Raw genomic sequence first — 21,561 nt, forward strand, 5'->3', positions numbered from 1 at the left:
AAACATAAACTAGTTTATATGATGATGTCTGGTTGGACAGTCAGAGAAACTCTAACCAAAAGTATTTGTAATTTCAGAGAGCATTATCATGCAGACTTCTTAGAGATCCATGCTGAGTACTTCTTTCTTAGAACAGATGAAATGGGCTTTTATGCTTTCACATTTTCTTGGTTGCTTTGTTGGGTTCTTGGGGAGGAGATCCCCAGCTGAAAACAGCACAAAGAACGAAGGATTCTTTAGAGGAGAGTATTTATTCCAGCCAGGTTCACCATCGGCTTAATGTTTCAGAATCATTCTGATAGCAACTTATGGAGCACTGACACAAAAGAAGGTAAGGATTTTTAAGACTTTTTAAACAAGCATAAATAAGCCCTAAATACCTTTATTGCTGATATAAAGACTGTACCCTCTCATTTCTGCAGTCATGTTTCTTGCCCATAGAAAACACATTGCAAGAGTTTTTAGCTGGTTGTTAGCCAAATCTGTTAGTGAAAATGCCTTCCCAAATATGCCATTGCATTTTAGATGAAAGGGGTTTGTGGTAGAGTTTCTATTTATTACACAAGAATGAACTCAGAGTTTTGCAAGTCTTCTGCTATTGTCTTTAACCTCTTCTTTTAGCTGGTTTGAGATTAAAAATAGTGAGTCGTGGGTCTTCTGTGCACATGGGGAAAAGCAAGCACCGTGACATTACTTGGTGTTTTCGTATTTGGCAGAGCTGGAAAACCAACACAGAAGATGAAGAGGGACTGCATTTAATGCTGCCTAAATTCTTGTCATGTGGATTCTTGCTACCAAAATAGAAGGAAGGGGTTTGGAAGGATATATGTTTAGAATCTATAGGTGTTTGAAGGGTGTTCAACAGGATAGAGGATCTAGCATGAAACAGGGGGAACACACCCTGTTTCTGGGGCCTTCTCTTAGGTATAGGTTAGGTGTGTATCTTGAATGGATAGGAATGATAATATCCCTAAACATTTTGTGAGTTATCAAAATGTAACCATTTCAGAAGCCCAGCATCTCTCCCTGGACAATGACATAAGAAGTTTTTCTGAATGATCAGCCAATGAGGATGCCATTGCTAGACTGTGATATTTTCAATAACCAAAGGATGCAATATTTCCTATGTGAAGTAGGGCAGTTCATTTTTTTTGTAACGAGGTGCACATACTGGCAGTGGTAACCTTGAGTGACCTTTTTTCTGCAATGTTTTTCTCAAAGACAAGCTCCGTTCTGTTGCCTTGAAATTCTTTTATTCAGTTCTTCTGCAGTTAAGGTTTACATTCCAGTCCACAGAAAACTGGATGTTCTTCTCCAAAGCATACACAGCTTTCACCTCAGTCAGACTGTCTGCTCCCCACCCCCATTTGCAATGTACAATTCCCACTTGCAGCATTTTCAGTAAACATGGGATCGATTGAGTATACAGAAAAAGCTTCTATAAAATTTCCATTAAAAAAATAACAAGTTTTTATTTACAAAGTGTTTGCTACTACAAAGTAATATTTCCTATTGGTTCAAATATACTATTTGCTAATGCCAGTGTTCCTATTAGGAAAGTAAGACTTTGTATATGCACTTTTCTGTATACATTTTTCAGTGTTTAAAGCACATAAAATACTACCACGTTCTTTTTTACACTACTCCTAGCCACGTGCAATGTGGCAGTAGAAATTAACACTATTTGATCAGAACAAAAAATCAACATAGCTTAATAGCAGACTTTCTGCAAAAATAAAACTTTAGTCTATAATTTATAGGTATTTGGAAAGAAAGAAATCTATGGAGAATTCAAAAATATGCAGCAAATTAAGATGAATAGGAAGCTTGGACTGTCCTGAAGATAAGAGTTTAGCACAAGAAAAGGGAGAAAAATTTCCACTAAAGTGTTTGTGTGACGCTTTGTGCCAATACACATGTTGGGAGAACAAGATAAGTAGATTAAAAAAATTAATTAAAACTTCAAATCCCATATAATTAGTATCCTTGTAATTGGATTTGTCTCTTCCCACCCACCATGTTTACAAACCCTGCTTTGAGTTCAGCATTGGAGGTCATAAAATAGCTTTGTCCATGACTGGCCTTGTTCTTAAAAAAAAAAGTTTTATTTAATTTAAAAGTTAATGGGCTTTCAAGTGGTTTCTACATTTTAAATATAAAAAGGAAGTGTCTCTACAATTTCTTCCATGTAGAATATAGTGGATATTAAAAAGTGCTACTGTAAGGGGGGATGGAGGGCCACACGTGACTTTTCTACCCCTTGCTGCATGTTGTAGCACCTTCAGAACATGGGCTGATGGCACATGAGCATTCATTCATTACCAAGGACTCATCTACTGCCAGATGATTCCCCAGGTGCCAACAAACATGTCCTGGTGTAAAACTCTGCCTGTGCTTGCTGGCCGGTTACTCCTGATGCCATGTAGGGTATGCAAACACAAAGGCTGTGCCTTGGTCTCAGGGCATGAACGAGGACAGACTCACATCCTACTTGTTACAGGTTTGTTCAGAGTAGGATTAATTTTTTTACAGTAGCTGTTTGTGAGATACAGTGTCATAACATTTGCATTATGCTTCTCTGAAGTATTTTTCATGTATAAAGCATGGCCTTTAAGACAAGGGAATGTGCCAGAAACTTGTATGATGGATTCATTTTGTGTTTTCCTGGGGAAATTCTGGGAGAATCCCTGCATTAGTACAACCAAATGTACTAGTTGTTAAAGTTACAATAGTAATTTAACAACCCACCGAAACGCCTGGAGACTGATTTTGTGGACTTCACCTTTTCTGATCATTTTAACTTTTGTGGCCATTCAGAGTAGTTGTATGTGATCGTAAAATGTCAGCAGGAAGGGCTGTGGATATGTGGTGTTTTTTTCCTCTCTGGCTGCCTGGCTCATGCAGCTGGGCAGCACAAGAACCAGGCAGTGTGAGAACGAGTGTTTCACTCAGCCTGCAGAAGGAGAATGGGCTAAAGCCAACTCACCAGTAAACTCATTTTGTCTTGGAAAAAGTTTCTGTCTAGATGAGTTTGATCTGCATCTACAGCTGGATTTAAATTGGACATTGCTGTATCCTGCTCCCCCATGGTGTCCATATATCTAAAGTACCTATGCCTGGAGAGTGTTGAGTACTTAAGAATGGCATTTGGAGAAGTCAGATCTAAGTAACTGCACTTGTTCTAGCCAGTACAGAAGACTAAGTAGAGATGCGAGTTTGGGCTACTGGGAGGTTCCTGTATCTGCTTGGAATTATCATGGCCCTGTTACAGATACTGACCTGATCCAGGTCAGTCTGCTTTTCTCCTTAGATAAATGTAGAAGTATTTATTTGCTCCATGTTGTTCCTAAGCAGGAGGCTTTCCTTTGGGATTTGAATGCTTAGATCTCAGATGTTACTTCTGTCCAATTCTGGGAAAGGATTTTTGGTGTCCTGCAGTTTAGGTGGATATCCTAAATGTTGGATTCTAGGGTACTGTCAAAAATATGGAAGCAGAAAGAAAACAGTTTGGTTTTGGCTGATCTCTGGGGTAGCCAGACAAGGTAGTATTAAAGGTGGAGAGTGACTGTACAATCTCTGAAGAGCTGTGACAAGCAGCCCCTTCAGTTGTTACTGTCAGACTGCTTTAATGAGCATTCCCACCCCTCACTGTCAGTGCCAGCTGGGGAGAGATCCATAGATGCCACCTCAGGCAATCAGACTGAAAGATCTGGCAGGTTCTTGTACATGCAGCTCTACAGTGACTTGAAAGGATGGTAATCCTTTGCAGATGGAATGAAGAACTGGGAATAACATTGGTTACGAGTATTTTCTTGGCAATATACAGGATCAGGGGGAGAAGAGTTACTCACAGCCTCTTAAAAACACTCACCAGACAAAATTTTAACAGCGAAACAGGAAAGAGATAATCTGATTTGGGAACTTTTAAGTCTAAGGAATGAGTTTCAGGAAGTTTTATGGTATCAGGATTGGGTTATGTGAACACCTGCCAGCAGAAAATTAAGTACTTGCAGCTGTTCACATGCTCAGGTAGGTGTGTGATGTCCACAAATTAACAAATGATTCATTGGTGTACTGCTTGCAGACAGAGGCCAGAATTCAACAAGTGGCACATTTTAAAGAACAAAACCTCCATAAACAGGTCCTTGGCCTCTCTCTCCCCTGTTCATCACTAATGCTGCAAGAGGCACCGCTTCCCAGTGCTGACAGCTGAGACTCCTTTAGCCACAAAATAGACCAGACCTCTGAGTGACCCAACTGCAGCAGAAGGATGTCACCCCAAAGTATGGCTATTACTAGAATTTTTAAAGTCACAAATTAAAAGTGATTTAAATTTAGTAGTCTTCCCCCAGCTCATTATATCTGGTTATTTAATATCATCATGTTCCTGAGAGATTCTTGGCAATGAAAAGATATAAATGAGGTGGCTCAGGCAGAAGATAGCTTGTTTGGTTTGTTTTCTCTAGACCATACCCTGTGGTACTGGCTTTGTTTTTAAATGAATCCAAATCCCAAGCATCTTTAACTCACTAAAAGGAAAGTCTTTACAATCAACTGCCTGGATTATTTTCAGCTGAAAAGGGCCAGTTACTACAGAAAGGAGTATTACCCAGAGTTCAAATGTGGTTAAGTTTCAGCCATGCTCTTGAATTAAAATGGTGGATTGGTTCAAAAGAAAGAGCACTTGAGCTTTTAAATCTTAACTGTGGAATTCTAAATTCAAGCATCATTTCATGTATGAACATGGACTTGAAGGCCTCATTTTCCTTTAAAAAACCAAAAGGATTAAAATTTGGTTATTAGGCCTTTTTACATAATGTTACTTCAGGCTGACATAGTGGATCAGCAGAAGCCCTTCTGTGGAAATTCTATATTGTCAGCAATTTCCAGTTGCTCAAAAGGATTAGGGGTATTTGCAAGCTGTAGTTTAAAAATTAAAACCCCTTAACCAAAATGGAAACACCTACAGCGTGGCTTGTACTGGGTTTAATGGTGTTAGTTGAAGTCATACTCTCAGTTAAAATTGTCTTATTTGCTTAGATACACACACTTTCTGAGATTAGGTGGATTGTTGGCATTAATTCCAGTGTTGAAATGAGAACACTGGTGCACTTTAATACAATTTTAAATACCAAAATTCACAAACATTATGTTAGATTTCCACATAATAGAAAAATGCTGTCTCCCATTTGTATTTTGTCATTTAGTTAGTGGAGCTGACAAGTTTTTCTAAGTCAAATTTAGATCTTTCAAGCACCACAAAGTCAGTCCAGAAATAAAGCTGTTTACTTCACTATAGCTATAAAAGCATTTACATGCAGCATTACATTGCTTGCAGCCAAGTGCCTTTTGAATGTATAAGTGAGAGAGTGTTCCAAGACACAGAAACATCACTTAAATTTATCTTAAATGTAAGTTGCATGGAAATTTAAATGTTAAGGTTTCCTTATATGATGTATGATCTAGTACCCGTTGCTGCTTGATTCCTGTCAATGAATGTCAGGGCTATTGCATGAGACAGGAGAAGATGATGGGAGCTGAATAGAAAATGGGAAAACCAGTCTTGGTCATGACCATTTTATTGTGGAAAGTGTCTGCTGCCTCTCAGCAGGAGGGAGGGCCTGTGTGCTGAAGCAGCTGAGCACAAGCACTGCCATGAGCTTAGTGTGAGCTCTGTGGTTTGTTAATATTCTCAACCCCCTTGTTACTCACAATTGCAGCTGCCTTTAGTGAGGTCTTGCATTTACCTGTTTTGGTTTGTGGTTTTTGTGTGTGTGTTTTGTTTCTTTTTTAAATATGGCAGCTAAGATCACCAGGAATGATTGAAAGGCTTGCCTGAGATCATACACAAGTGACTATGGCTGGATAAGGCCCCAAATTCTCCTAGTTCCCAGACTTTAGTGTAGCCACAAGACCACAGTGCTTTAGTTGAACTTCATCCTCAACTGGTACTTGGCACAAAGAAGCCCAAGGAAAGAATTTACTTTTGAAGTCTCTTCTAAATGTTCTAACTTGTTTTGTCCTTTGTCTTCAACTAGTCCAGGAAAAGTAACTTGTAAAGGCTTGGTTCAACTGTCAAATAAATGTTATGTGCTCCCATATTTTTTATTTTTTATCTTTAAATTTGATAGCTTGATGTTTGCCAGAAAGCAAGCAGCTGTGCAGGCTGCAGCTTTGAAGGGCACAGACATCAATGGAGGAAAGGTATCATTGAAGATCTTCCCCCTGTAAAGCCCACTGGCTGTTAATAAAATACATTCCATTTCTGGAATGTATTTTTTTTTCTGGAATGCCTTTTTTTGCCAAGTTCTTATAGTTCAAAGTGCTGCTCTTTAGGAACTGTTTAGTGTTTTGCTGATTTTTCTTTTTACACAAATCTTGAGTAGGAAGTGTGAAGAAGGTGTGAAGTTAAATGTGTCCCTAATGTATTGTTGGGGGGGAGGGAGGTATAACTACTTTGGAAGATATTTCCCTCTTTAAGAATTCCTTAGGATCATGCATATGTAAGTTATCTTTGATCTGCCCTCTCCAATGAAAGCTGACTGACAGGACAGTTTTTGAAAAAGCAGTGAGTTTTTAAGAATGAAAGTGATTATCTGTTTAAATGAAAGGTCATTCATGAAGCTGACAATTCCATAGTAGTATGTCTGGAGTACCTGTTCCCTTCTCCCCCCATTTCAAAAGTGAGGCACTTTGCTCAAGTGCACTGACTCTCTCAGCAAGAACATTGTTTTGTATCTGTAAAGCTTTCTTGGTATAGAGGTAGTGTTACAGATTCGGTGGAAGTGAGGGGGTGTAAAGCCCTCAGCCTTTTGTTGCCTGTGAGCCATGAGCACAACATTGGCTTAACAGTCTTGCCCTAAGGCTGAATATCGTGGTGTTTTTTAGTTTGTGCATTTGCAACTCATTTGTGTAAAATAGATAGCTCCGTCAAGAGTCATACTTACTTACTGGGGCTGCCCTCAGGTACTCCTCACGTGCAGGAGTTTGAACTATCTGTGAAAAGTTTCTGTCTGCATGCTTTAGTTTGTAATGTAAACATGCACATGGTGCTTGTCTGCTCCTCACAGTTTTACCTGTCCTGTGAGCAGCCAGTCCTGTGCTAACTCCTGCACATGGCTAGGCAGCTCTCGAGCTGGAGCTTCATTTTCTCTCTGTAGCTCAGGCTTGGTGCTTCTGGATCTCGCTGGCCTGAGTGAGTGCAGTTTTGGCTGTAAAAGATGATGTGACATGGCCCAGGCTGTGAGAGTAATGCTCCCAGCAGCCCAGGGACAGTCTGCTGCCATTGCTCAGGTGAGCAACAGGACAAACTGCCTCATCTCCCAGTGCAGGAACAGAGCCAGGACAGCTGCCTCAGACAGATGAGACACAGGGCAACTACCTACAGACAGTATAAAAACTGAAAAAGATTTACCTAATGAAAAAGTTAACTTAGAGACTAGTTAAAGTCCTGGATGCTGGAACACCATGGGAAGAGTACATCTACAGTGTATTTTGCACTGATATTCAAGTCTTGTGTTTTTTCAAAAAGGTGTTTATGATTGGATGTGATGTTAGCTATGGAAAACACGGCCTCCTGCTGCAAGTCTAATGTAACAGTTCACATGGAATACATGTTATGTAACTTGAGCCATAGATTATTTTAAGTGGTTTGATAGTATTTTCAAAGGTGCATCAAGGTGAGTGCAACTGAAGCTACTGATAAGAAAGTCTGTCAGAATCCAAGCTGACCAGTATGCAAAACATGAAATGATGTACTGTTGACATTTTATTTTTTTTCCCTAAGGGCCTCAGCCTATGACTTTAAAATTTATATGACCTGCCCACCCCAAATTTGAAAAGACTGCCTTGAAAACATGCTGCCTGAGATCCTTAACATGGTAGGAGGCCTTTTTTAAAAAAACAACACATGCTCTAACATCAAAGGGTTTATATAGTTAGAACAGTAAAGGAGAAGCTACACTGAATACACTGTAATCTAGAAATACAATTCTTTAATCTTTTTCTTGAAAAAGGCTGGTGCAGAGAATACTGTTTTTTTTCCTGACTGTTTTAATAATGGCTAAGAATAATCACTTATAATAAATTAGGCTGGCAATATAAATGAACATACGAACCTTTTATACTAATGTTACTTTTAGAGTATCTAAAGTGGATTTAAACTATTTCAAGATTCATTTAATCACTTGCAATTTGTATTACTTTAAGAATCTTCTATACAGCAAGTTGAACAGAAAAAAAGCAAACATTTGAACAGCCCCTTTTCCCTATAACCACGTTCATACAAGATAGTTTTAAATAACGATTTTGGCGCATTTGCGTGTGCTCTCTCTCCCCCTTTTTTTAAAGGCAGCACAGCCAAAAGACAATGCAAGAATTGGCTTTTACTGACTGACTGACTCTGTTCTCCATCTGAAAAAGACATGGGGAAGACAGAGGTGTGAGTCCCAGAATGGAAAAGATGAACTTAAGGTTTACTTTGCCAAATCTCCAGGGACTTTGTTCTTTTCCTCATTCGTAGTTGATAAAACCCACTTTGCTCTGTCTCTGCATGTCACTCTGTGTTCAGTTATAAGATTTTTCAATTTCAGCTATGGATAAACTTGTTTTGAAGCTTCCATTTTGCTTCACTGAACACAGTGCAAACCAAGGCAAGAAACCAATAAAATCCAAATAGGAACTCCCGTTAAGAATACTTGAGCAGCATTTTGTATATTCCATTTTCTACTGTCCTCATTCTGGGGAGGAAGAATCCTCATCTTCATCCTCTTCATCTTCCTCGTTGAAGGAGCAGGGCGTCTCCCCCCGGGACGCTGCACTGCTGGACTGCTGACTGCTAGGGGCAAGCAGCTGCCCAGTTGCTAAGGCCACTTCAGCATCCAAACACAACCCTGGATTCTCACTAGCAAAACAACAGAAAGGGTGAAATTTAGAGGGTTTCTCCTGAGGTTTTAAGCTTTTTCTTTTAGGCCTCAGCTCTTCTGTAGTCGAATAAATGCTATGAACAAGGAAAAATCCCTAAGTGTTACAGTAAACACAGCTATTAGTTAGGAGAGCTGATAAAACATTGGAAGGTTGCATAAAAAAGATTACTGGGTGACTTTTTTTTTTTCATAAACAACTAGTAGAATTGCTTAAGCTGAAGAACAAAAAAAGATATTCATCACCATTTCATTAATACACAGAAATGTTTGCAATATAAAATGAAGCTATTAAATGCTATGAGAAAGAGCCTGTTAAAAAAAAAAATCCCTATTTCCATTTTTTTATGCTACAGGTAAACTCCAAGCAAAGTCTGGCTGTCGAGGTGTATTTTAGATTGGCTTTTTGCACATGGTGGTTTTTTGTTTGGTTGTTGGTTTTTAATTTTAAATTCTTATTAAGCTGTGTGGACTAAACTACTTTCATGAGAGCTTAAACAGTAGTGCATTTAGACACCAGACATTCTTATGCATTCTTCAGAAATATTACCAGGCTTTTATCCACATGTAATTACCTATTTGTAGTCCATGTCCAGGCAGGAATTTAAGGTTAATCAGGAAAAGGGGCTTGAAACTGATTCTATTCTTAAGAAACACAGGTACAAAATAGGTGGTATGTTCAACATTCAAAGCATGTTGATTTAACCTTACAAATATAATTATCAAGGAAGACAGAATTATAGACTTTTTCACAATCAAAATTAACCATGATAGGAAAATATCTCAATTCCTGCATGCAAATGGTATGAAATAGCAAGGTTACTTAAGTACCACAAGCATATATAACTATCCTTGAATAAAAAAATATTTTATTTACCTTGATTTAGCATCATAAGTGCCTCCAGCTGCCTCGAAATGGGAAACTGCTTGTGCTGAACTTGAAAGTAACCCTTGGTTTATCCATGAAAATCCTGCAGACATATCTAGAAGAAAGCATAAGTATTTATGAGAGTTACTTACATTTTTTCTTACTTTTACAATTTTAAACTTTGCATTCTCTTTGCAGTTAGGATCTCTTCATTTAGTTTAGCAGGTACCAGTAGCTCGAGTTTATTTTTATACTGTAGATGTGTCCTGTTTAATCAAGATGAAATTATATCCTGTGTTTGTGGATGCACTTAAACCTTGTACTCGGCTTTTCCCTCTGTCTGAAGAAGAGTCGCCTGGCTGCTGGCTGTATGCAATCACAGGTATCTGAAATAAGAGTTCTGGAGTCCATGGAAACTTACTGCTACAGCCTGACCTTGTGAAATGGCCCAACAGCTCCAAGCGCCTTGGCTGCTACACTCAGTGAAGGTACAAAAGGAGTTGTATTTATCTGGGTTTGAGATAGTGCAGTGAAGCCACCCAGGCAGTCTCTGTGTCACTGTGTTCTGGTGGCCAAAGGCAGTTTCAGCCTGGTGCTCTCATGGCTGGCTGTGAGGCAGCCTCCTAATCTGCTCTGCCACCAGCCAGAGCTGGGCACCTGCAGAGGACATGCGCAGACCATGGCAAAGGGCTGGTGCCAAGAATGGAAGAGAGAGCCTGGTGTACACTGCATGTGAGACATGTAAGGTGCTCTCCTCCCTAGAATAGGAAATGGTAGGGTTAAGACCATTGAAATGGTCTGGCAATAATGCCGAGTTTCTTGAGGTAGTTTGTTAAAAGCCCCTGGGGGGTGGGGGGGTGGGATTACTTACAACCCTCATAGTACTTGTTTTCAAATTCCCTAACAAGTAATGCCTGTCAGTTGTTTCCAGTTACACACATTTCTGCCAAGAGAATCAGCAAAATAAGTCCACTGACCCAATTACATTTACAAGACTTTTTGGGTACGTCTGTGTTTTTAATTTGCTTCTTAGATAAGGTATTTCTATTGACCTACCCCAATTCCATCTCAACATAAAGTTAACATCAAAACAAAGTTATCAAGACTGTCTAGTTCTTTTCCATGGTACTTGCATGTGGTTCTAGCTGGATGCATTAAACCAGGAGTTAGAGTCCTTACTTTTAAGTTCTATGCCTAACTCAGGCTCTGTTTTGGACAGTATAGTGGCAGTAAACTGGGACTGTACTACTTATATTTTATCTAAAATTGTTCTATAACAGCAGGTAAGAGGAATAACTGTGTTTGTTACATACACATTGTCATTTGTCCTTCTGTGTTGTCAAGCTTTGGTTGCTTGAGATTTGGCAGTGCTGCCTAGCACAGGGACTGTTTTAAGCAGGTTGACACAGCCATGTGAATTGGCTCACCATTTTACATGAGGGGTGGATCCACAGGCTACCTTGGTTTGTGCTGTGGAAAGCTGTTAGCAGCAAGGTATTTAAATGTCATGTTACAAAGCAAGGCTAGCAAGTTCCTGGCAGCAGCCTTTGAAACATGACAGCAAACATTAATAAGTGGCAGTTTTAGAGTGATCTGTGAGGACAGAATAGATGAGAACAGTTAAATGTGGATGGAGCTGGATGTCTTTCATTAAGATTGCACTAAATGCAGGTTTCATGTTACAGAGAACATGTTCTGACAGCTCCCTCCCATCTTTGCAGGAGGAGGCTAAACCATTTTGAACTACTGTGTTGTATTTAGATTAATGGAGGTGTACCATGATGTTGTTTCCTGGTATTTTGAAGGAGTGTACCTGTGTGTACATGTTTAGTATTCCAGAAAAATAACAAGACACTGCTAGTAATCTTGTGGTTTATTAACATTTCTGGATAATGGCTACTTAGTTTTCTTTTTGAAGAGCAAGATAGAAGTATGGCAGAAAGGTGCTTCATAAATGCATATCCCTGCCTTGTATTTTCATTGCCTTGTATTTCTAAATTCAGTTTTCCAATGGGCTCTGAGTAGCAAGGGATAAGAAGTTTGTGAGTGATGGGGAGTTGAAGCCATTTCCAATGGAAAATGGAAAAGTCTGTCAAAATAGAAGTGTACCTACAATGAAAAGACTTACTCGTTCTGGCAGTGTAGATCAATTACTAATAGATACACTTAAAACCAGGGAAAGCAGTTAGAATAAACCTTCCCAAGGTGCTGAAGTCCAATCTAAGAGTGGCATTGTTATGAATTAGGTATATCTTGCAGCAGACACACTTAGTAGAAATTTATTTTATTTGAGAAGGCTGTAAAGCAATACCCTCAACTGCTGAAGCTATTAATGTACAAGTGCTGCATAAGAGTGTTGATGACAACTGAACAAACTCGTTCAGTCAGTGGGTACTCTTAGCTCTTTAGTTCCAACTCCAGCCCATTTTCCAGTCATGGCTTATTATGCAGGTAAGTAGCAGGGCACTTCTTCACACAGGGGAAAAAAAAGTCCAAAACTGCAGCACTTTGTCTGCCCTAGTGGGATACATAAGGTGAGACATTGTTACCCCAACTGTTAGTGCCTCAGAATTTTTACTTCCTGCTCTTTTTCAATCTGCAGCCTCACTTCTAGTAGTCAGGACTCAACTAACAAAGCCAGGACTTGTTTTTGTGTTAAATGCCTGTAGGATGTGCACAGCGCAAAAGGCAGTGATGCTACTCTGGCTGCTGTTCTATGAGTTTATGCTTGTCCCGGGCAGTGAAGTATTTCTGTGTCATACATGAAATCCCTATTTGTGCTTGGTCTTTGCATATTAAGTGCTTTAAATAATTAATTTTGAGTTAATTATTTTTAAATTGAATGTTACAATTAACCCATCAGCCCAGGTACAAAAATCCAGTTCCATTATCAGTGTTTCCATTTGTTTAAAGTTTATTAATAGAGTTGCACCCTTCCCAGTTAAAATTTTCCCAGTTAAAAATCACAAACTTGCCCCTTTTCAAGCTACAAACCACTGGTACACCATAAGAGTTACCTTTCCTGTGTTTACTGTATACTTTTATAAGTGTTTTGAGGTGTGTTGGATGTATTTTAATACTTTTTTGTAGGTGTTTCACTTGCATTTTGATTCCAAGGCCAACCCCCCCCACCCAGTCTTAATAGCCAGCAGCTATTTTTAGCTACAGAGCCATTACTCTGCAGGCAAATTCCATGGCAACCTGAATACCTGAATTTTAATGAAGGCATTGTATTCCCTTATCTCTAACTGATACCATCCCCCTTGACAACGATGAGCCATTGGTGGACAGAGATGATCCATCAAAGGGAAAGCACCAATCGCCTTGGACCGAAGGGGCGGGCTGTGGGCGGAGCAAAATCTATAAAAAGGACGAAGCAAAGAGGTGGGCCCCCGTCTCTCTTCCCCTCTTGCTCTCTCCAGACTAGCTGTGGGAGACATCGGTGCTGGGGCATTCAAAGCCTTACCCCTTTTAAGGGGCTTTTAGTAATTTTTTTAAGTCAACCCAGCACTGCAAGTTTTTTTTTCTCTACCTGAGGTCTAGTGCTGTCTCAGCCAGAAGATTTCAAATCCCTGCGCTCCTGGGGCATACCATCTACCGAGCCATAGGATCCCAAATTTTTATATTTTTTTAAATTTCTGTAATTTTTCTGTTTTTCTGTTTTCAATAAATCTTTTTAAGAGTTGTCTCATTTCTCACATTCTGCTCACCCAGCAACCTCACTCCCTCCTTTCCACTTCAGCTATTCTCGTTTGAGTCCTTTTCTACATAGTTCTACTTGTTTAATTGTTGAAAACTCCTCTGCCAGACAAAGGCTGCAGTTTAGTACCTGGAACCAGCCCAGGGAGAGCACACAGGAAAGCACCTGGGTCAAAATGCAGAAATGGGCAGGAATGTATAATTAGGATTGTGTCCTCGGGGTATCCTCTTAAGCTGGTGCAAGTGTCATGTTTTAGACATTGTTAGTTTTGACAGTCAAGCAACAGAAAAGTGTGTTACAAAAATAATTTAAGATACACAGAATATTTTTCTCTATGAGGTCAATATGCCTTAGCTTCTGCTGATTTCAATGGCAGTCCTACCTGAGGATCACACTAACATAGTATTTAAAATGCATATTACAGAAATACATTTATTTGCTAAAACATTGTGAAACTAGCAAACCTAGAAGACAATACTTTTATCAAATTTGGGCACTTGAAGAATGGCTAAAACATATGATCCTCTTTAAAAGAAAATACACCAATAAAGCTTTGATGTGCACATCATAGACATATTAGAACAGGACTGGCTTCTAGAGCAGTTGACCATGGAGTCAGCTACTGTGATTGTAATGAATCTTGATTGCAATAAATTTACTCAGTGAATAAATAAGAGACCATGATTAGTTTTTCCTGTATAGCAGTAACTGAAGCCATTGTTCTTGAAAGAGCCATCATGACAATGTAGAAGTAACCATGAATTCTAGAAACCAGTGATGACCCTTCTGTTTCCCTACTCTTGCTGTGTAAGAAAATGTCTAAAGACTCCCAAGGTTACAATGGGAAGATCACCAAAAATATCTGATCAGGAAAATGCTGGCTTTTCAAGTATTGTGCAAAACATTTAAATCTGTTTCCTTTATTGGTCGCTTACTTCAATTAGAAACCATCACTATGCAACTCATACTCTTTCTTAACTGTAGATTTGTGTAGCACAATTAAGTAACAAGCAACAGATAGAATAAACCTTTAAAATAAATACATATACTAGTATGTATATAAATTAAAGTATATATATTTTAAAATACAAATACGAGTAAGAAGACCTCTCAGCTAGTTTTTACAGAGGCTGAAACAGCTGAATGTAACCCATGTCTGAAGAGTACATTACTTTGCCTTAAGGATATTTCAGTAAAAAATTAAATCAATGCATTTCCTATGGTTAAAACTCTATATAGGTTCTAGGCTGCTGGTTTGCTACTAGGGAAGTACTCAGTAAATAGTGTAATGACACAGGGGTTTGTGCAAATGTAAAGAAAATCTGTTTTCTGGAGGTAATTAATGCAGGCTTAAAATGAAAAAGAAATTTTAGTTTGATCCTCAACACATGGAAGCAATTAAATAACTTCAACATTGCAACACTATTTATTAGAAGACCTAGGTTCTGCTCCTTTCCCCTTTTTTACATTGCTGATAAATCACACGGTAAATAATGTTGAGTTGACCGAACCTGTGAGGAACAAATCAAGATTTCTTTCAACTTCTCTTTTTGTTGTGAGTGTATTTCAAAACTGACCAAAAATAAAATATGAAATCTTAGTTTTAAAACCCACAGGACAACAGGACCAGGAAAACACAAATATGTGTTAATAAACATATGCACATTTGCTGTAGTTTGAAATGTTAAGCCACTTAAAATGTACTAATTTTATAGAATGTTAACTGAATTCTAATTTATATATAGCAGTAGAAAAATTAGGGCAAGAGCTTTGTTCCCTTTCCACAAAAACAGAGGTCTGTACACAGTAGTTAATTGGGTAACACTTCCTTTACAGATGAAGTCCCTCCAGAAACTTGAGAAAATGCTGGGCTAAATTTAAGCTCTGGGTACAGCAAGAAGAACACACTCTGATAATAACTATAGGAAGTGAAATCAAATCTTAGCAGCTCTAGTCTAGCGATGCAACACTGAAGGAGCCCTAGTTTTGTGTCTAAGCATGACCTGTTCAAACAGGGCAGTAAAAGCCTCTGCATGGGACACCTGTCGTGAAGTCTTTAGAGCCTCTTGCTTTATTTAGAGAAGCTCAGTTCTCAGGTGGCACCTGCTGGCTCCTGAGGGATTACACCCAACCAGTTCAAGATGCTCTTTTTCTTTCCTTTTCCTCAGCTTGGGAAGAGCTGCCCTCTTCCAGTTTGCTCCTCCATACATCCAGTTACTCAAAATTAATACTAACGCATGAAAATCTGTTCTTGGTGTCAATTTAGCTATTTAAGAAATAATTCTTCATAATGCAGCTCACACAGAAGTTTTTTGTTATAAATCAGTGTGAATTAAGTCAACATTACAACTAAGATAAACCTTCCAAAATTAACAGTAAAACGACTGGTTCATGTACCGCCCTACTAAGTCCCACAAACCCTCAAATGTTACAGACTTAATAAGTTAATATAATTAAATTTGCTTCAGTTAAGTAAGGTTATGGATTTTATCAGGACCAATATTTAACTTACCTGTGATGTAGCCTTCTAAAGCTTTTGGCACCAGTGATTTTGCAGTTCTTAGGTCCTCAGCTGAACATTTGCCTGCTTCGAGTCCAAAGGACATTCCCATTCTCTTCAGCACCTCGCTGTCATCATGAATCTCAAAAGTATTATCGAAATTAAAGAGGTATTCAAATCTGCACATAAAAAATTAAAAGTGAGATGATTCTGAAAAGAGCACAGCTGTGCTTTTCTTGCCTGTTCTTTCTCTGGTGTTTTTGGTATGCACTGAGGTAAGTGTCTGGAGTCTTGATTTTCTGTGAAGGGTCCTTAAGGAAAGAGAAGAGCAAGAAATACTTTCTCTTTTCTGTGACTAGCATGCCACAGGTTTAAAATGGCACATTCTCAATTAAAAGTAACTTCACCACTGCAGGAACAAAGTTTAAAATTTTCTACCTCAGTAAGTAGATTCAAAGGGGAAGAGGGAGACCTTATTAAACATGAACCTTCACTTGCACTAAAGCCAATCGGGTCACCTGAAGCCCTGTCACCAAAATAACTATTTTGTTTTTCTGCTTTTACATTTCACTTTCTGTTCTAATGTGCAACACTCCTCCTGTGAACTGACCTATTTACTTTGCTACAATTTTGCTTTTTTGGATGCAGCTAGAAAAGCAGCCTGTTCAGAGTCCTGTGTGTTCACAACCCACCGTTTCTGCTGCAGGACTCTCAAAATGTTTTTAACTGCACATAAAAGTGGAAATTGAGATATAAACTTCCGACAGCTTTAAGAAAAGCAGGGGCATTTAGGCTGGCCTTACACTGTCATCACAGGTATTCTAGTCTGTAAAATAAGGCTTAGTTCCCGTAAGTACCTCCTTTGCTGCTGACAAAACCTTTGTCCCTGGAAAAGCAACCCATCTCTGAGATACAGTCTTTAAAAGGTAACTCACTGGTGGGTCTTCCATTATCTCTCCAAGCTCATGTCAATTTTCTTGACAGGTTGTTTTCTAATACTTGTTTTCTTACACCTGAGCCAGTAAGCTTGGAAGCTTTACAGCTCTTGAGTTTATACATAGAATTTTCAATTGGTAATTGAATGCTTTGTGCTCGGTGTAATTGTCAGTTACACACAGCATTTCTTCTGTGGCTCATACCATGTTACTTGTAAAACCTATTGTTTATGCACCTTTATTTATTTCAGCATAATCACATTAAAAGGGAAAATAAGACGTGTTAAGGCCATTTTAACTGGTACAATTACATTCCTGCTACCTAAACTGGCAAAGCTCAGTGTCATACCAAGCTACTACCAGCAAGCTGTGTAATTACTGACTCATAACTGAATGGCACAGGATCAAAAGCTGCATTTATTGATAGTTCTGCATTTATTCTCCAATGTGCTATGGCCAAATACTGGATGTTAGAAAGGAAGGTAACTTCTTTCCTCTTCCCAGCAAGTTTCCAACTAAGACATTTACAGTCTTCAGTATTTCTCCAGTTTGGTTTCTAGCAGCCTGCAGTCATTGATACAGGAAGTCCCTATACTTCCTCTGCTTTTAACAGCTATTTGAGGATTTTCTTTCAGGCACTTGACATTACCCCTTTCTGAACTTATGTAAACTTTTGGCATGAATAAAATCAATTATGATTTGCATAAACATTCTTGTCACCTGGTTTCTTCTCTTAATGTCTCAAAATTAAATATGCAACTGTGTGCAGCATTTCTTTATGTATGTTCACCATCTCACTGGTGATTTCTGAGACACCTGGGAGTCCACTGTCCTCTCTTTTCTAGGCCAAAGAGCCCATCTTTCCTTCTGTCAAAGCCTTTCCTAAGCCTCATTTCTTCTTGCTGCCCTCCTGTGTCTCTCCTGGTTATGCCATACTTTTTCCAAGAACATGAGAGTGTATAGTATCCCAGATATAAAGCACTATATGCATCTAGTTTTACACTGTAGTCCTTACTGTTTTTCCTAGTAATTCCCAGCACAATTTCAGCTGTTATTGAGAAATCAACTTTTGTTCTCACAGAATGATCTACTGGGCTGCCATGTTATTATTCAGTACTACAAGCTAGGTCCAGAGGCTAATAATACTGTGTATACAAAATTGGGTACACTTCCTGTCTGTTTCCCATGGTAAGTGCAAATCTGATCACCAGTGATTTTAATATGGATTTTCCACTGCTACAGGCAATTCCTTCTGTAAGGGTACAAGAAGCCACTTCCTACATGGTCTGTCCAATGTACAGCATTGTATCTCCAATGACAAAATCTTTAGCATTTCCCGTAAGAGATGTTCTAATTTTCCAACTTTCTGATACATCTATTGTGTCTGAATACTTGTTTAAAACAAAGTATTCTGGTTACTTTTTCTTTCTTTTTCCTAGGACCAGCAGCATTTATACAGAAGTACCATATATACTAAATACATTTTTCCTGTATAAATGGGACTTACTCAGGTGCCTCATCTTTAAAATTAAGTTAACTACTTCCTTTTTACCTGACTTTGCTTTTCCTACTCCAACTTCAGAAATGCCATTCCCAGTATGCTGCTTGGCACTCATCTACCTTCTTAAACTCTAAACAAAACTTGCCCAATAATTTCTCTTTTTTTTTTTTTTTATTTGTGAGACATTTCACTCTGTTTTGGCTGTTCTTGCATTGGAAAAAGCTTAGAGAACACAAACCTATTTTCCTTCTGATACTAAATCACCCTTATATGTACAACATTTCCAAGCAATTAATTTCCTTTAGAAGTTCCTCTGTAGATACAATTTTGAGTAGCTAATGCTGTGAGCTTAGCTCTTCTAAGCTGGACTTACCAGCATCAGTACTTTATATAAATGTTATTTGGAGAAGAAATGAAAATGGAAGCCCTTTAAAAAGTGGCTTTCAGACTGGAACCAAGTGCGGAGCAAGCACTCAAGCTGAGCAGTTATACTCTCCAATAAACTACAGGTTGAGAATTCTCCAGACCAAGTCACCCCCTTTGCTAACTGCCTTATTTAGCAGATCAGTGTAACAGTAGTTAAAACACAGCAGTTTCTGGCACTGTTTACCTACTGCTGCTGCCACTAATCAGTTGCACAAATAATAACCACAGTGGAAAGCTGGCTTAATTTGGGTCGTACACTTAATGACCTCCAGATGACATACTACCAAAGCTGAGTTCTATAGATTGAAGTATCCACAACTTTAATAATTTTGGTGTGCTCACTTTTAGTAGGAGTGTTTTCACAGAGTTGGTGAGTGTAGAAGTGTGTTACACTGCTCTGGATCCCAAATGCCAGATTAATCTCTAACAACTCAAAGCAGCAGTTTTGAAGTTTTAGTATGAAAGTGTTCAACTTTTTAACAGCTTCAAACCTAAATGTAGAGCCCTGTTTAAAAGAGCAGGAACACCCCTATAGTGTGACTATAGAAAAAGGGTGTAATTATGCTAAATCAAAAGTGATCCTAAAATTGCCAACTTGCTGAACTGCAGTGCTGATGAGAGTATTCCACAAGTTTTGTCACAGAATATATTGGACTTCGGTCTAATTTTCTACAAAAATTCAGCTTTTAATAGTATTGCTGTTTTGCATGCTGGTGCTTGAGTTACTAGAGCTTGTCTATTTTTGCTGTGTGATTGACTTGAAGTTCAGTACAGGATTTGCATACCACAGAGTAAAATCTGTAATCTACAGTATTAGAGCAAAGCCAGCTATTTTCAGCTAATAAACTGGTTGTGAGCCGATTACCAGTTAACGTAACTGCACCTCATAGTTCAGCCATATTTTCACAGGATGAAGAGCACAAGCACCCACAATTGTGTAACTGGTAGATTTTCAGATTAATGTGAATGCAACTGTAGCAGTTTACTCACAAAGACAGTATTACAAATTTCTGTGTCTTTTCCTTCAAACAACTTTTTGCTGTTAAAAAACACTTTCAAAGATGTTGTCATCACCTGGAGTATGTTACTTTTGTGCCCCATGGATAATCTTGTGTTTCTGACTGGGTATATTTTTATGGCATACTAAGAGTAAGAATTCAGAGACACAACCATGCGGCTGCTTTAAAAGGTAGTGCTGTCCTAGTATATAGTTTCATTCAGTTATTTCTCCTGTGCAGTGAATGCTCTTTGAAATGTCAGCCTGAAGTGCCTTTTACAACAGTGAAAGTCAGCCTGTTTTAACTAGAGATTGTAAAGCAGCATTTATAAACTCATTCATATTACTACTGCAGTTGCATTAAATATTTAAAAAAACAACAAGCAAACCCCTGAAGTGACAGTTGCAAATGTAAATACAATAATTACTTTTAGTAAACTAGAAAAATTTCCCTCACTTGTTTGAGGAAAAATTCCAGTCCACAAAGAAAATAAAACTATAAAAATTAATTCCATAAACACTCACTTATCACTTGATATGCTGCAGTCTATAATTGTTCTTTTGCTAGTGTTGACTATTAAGAAAGGCAGCTGTATTGTGGAGTTCAAAGATGGAGGGCCTTGATTTTGCTGTTCATTTTGCTGATTTCTTTGTACCAAGTTTTTAAATGCTATTTGCTGTAAAACAAAAGAAAGAAAAAATGTTTACTGACAATAAAAGAGCAGACATCAGTGTTTCCAGGAAACACCTGGAAAAACCTCATAGGTCTTATTTACCACTTCTTTACCTTGAGTAATTTTCTGTCAAAAAGCGAGTTGTGGCCTGACTTTTCTCTTTGCACTAGTGAAGTTCACCAGGAGGCAAATTTAAACCTAAATTTTGCATACATATACTATTGATGCTGACCCCCTCACATTCCCTGGAGAAGAAATAAGAAAGTAGCAATAAAGCTTGCTGGAGAATGCTTCCCCAATCCCTTTGAAAAGGCTCTGGAGTCAGAGGTCTTCTCTGGTACTTCTTATGTGTAATTACTTTGGGGTAGGAGATAGTTACACTGAAACAAAAGTTAACAAGATTCCCATAATTTGTATTTGTATCCTCTTTCCCTTCTCATCCATCACCACCTTCTCTCTCTCAAAAGAATTAGTTTGGGAATTCTCCTCTGGAAGTTTATTAAACAGGTGCTGTTTGTGATACCACTCACTGCCTGCCGGTTTGTTTTATCTGACTGCACATGTATGAAAATGTGTGGGTTTAGGAAATGTGATTTGAGGGACTGGAAGTCAGTGTATTTACCCACTTGAGGCACTACATACTTCACTTAAGGGCAAAAAGATGGATAGCCAGAATCTCAAAGGACTGGTAAACCCTTTGGCAATCAATACAATCAGGGCAATAATGACACTTGTGGACAGTAAGGGAGTCAACTTGGTCATATTTGGACTAAAAGTTGAGAGGGCCTGAGTTGCCTTATTTTCACTAGTGTAATTCCATGTTACTCTTAGAGGAACTGCTGATGTATTGGGTCAGACAGATAGAATCACAGTTGTACCCTGAGAAAAAGCTTTTGGTGACAAAAAAAGGAGAAGCATCACATATTTGAAAGTTTCAGTGAATATCAATTATATGAAAATTGTATCAGTATAGTTGAACCAGGAAAAATACAGCCTTATTGCCTGTAATCTCATAAAATAGTTTGATTGCATTTAAATG

At 38.5% G+C, this 21,561-nt stretch overlaps 1 protein-coding gene across 4 annotated transcripts in view; it reads right to left on the bottom strand.

Annotated features, from left to right (window-relative positions):
* Window positions 1-1,268: 1,268 nt before the first annotated feature.
* TFDP2 (transcription factor Dp-2) overlaps window positions 1,269-21,561 on the bottom strand; it is a 57,900-nt gene continuing 37,607 nt past the window's right edge. For all 4 annotated transcript variants that reach the window (XM_082288178.1, XM_082288177.1, XM_082288179.1 and 1 more), the window contains 4 exons: window positions 20,374-20,525; window positions 16,002-16,168; window positions 9,799-9,904; window positions 1,269-8,902 (listed from right to left, as the gene is read on the bottom strand). In XM_082288178.1, the coding sequence (XP_082144304.1) occupies window positions 8,734-8,902; window positions 9,799-9,904; window positions 16,002-16,168; window positions 20,374-20,525 (594 nt within the window). In that variant the 3' untranslated portion in view covers window positions 1,269-8,733. The remainder of the gene's footprint in view (window positions 8,903-9,798; window positions 9,905-16,001; window positions 16,169-20,373; window positions 20,526-21,561) is intronic.

This window comes from Coloeus monedula (genome assembly GCF_965178545.1).
Source record: "Coloeus monedula genome assembly, chromosome: 10".
NCBI lineage: Eukaryota > Metazoa > Chordata > Aves > Passeriformes > Corvidae > Coloeus > Coloeus monedula.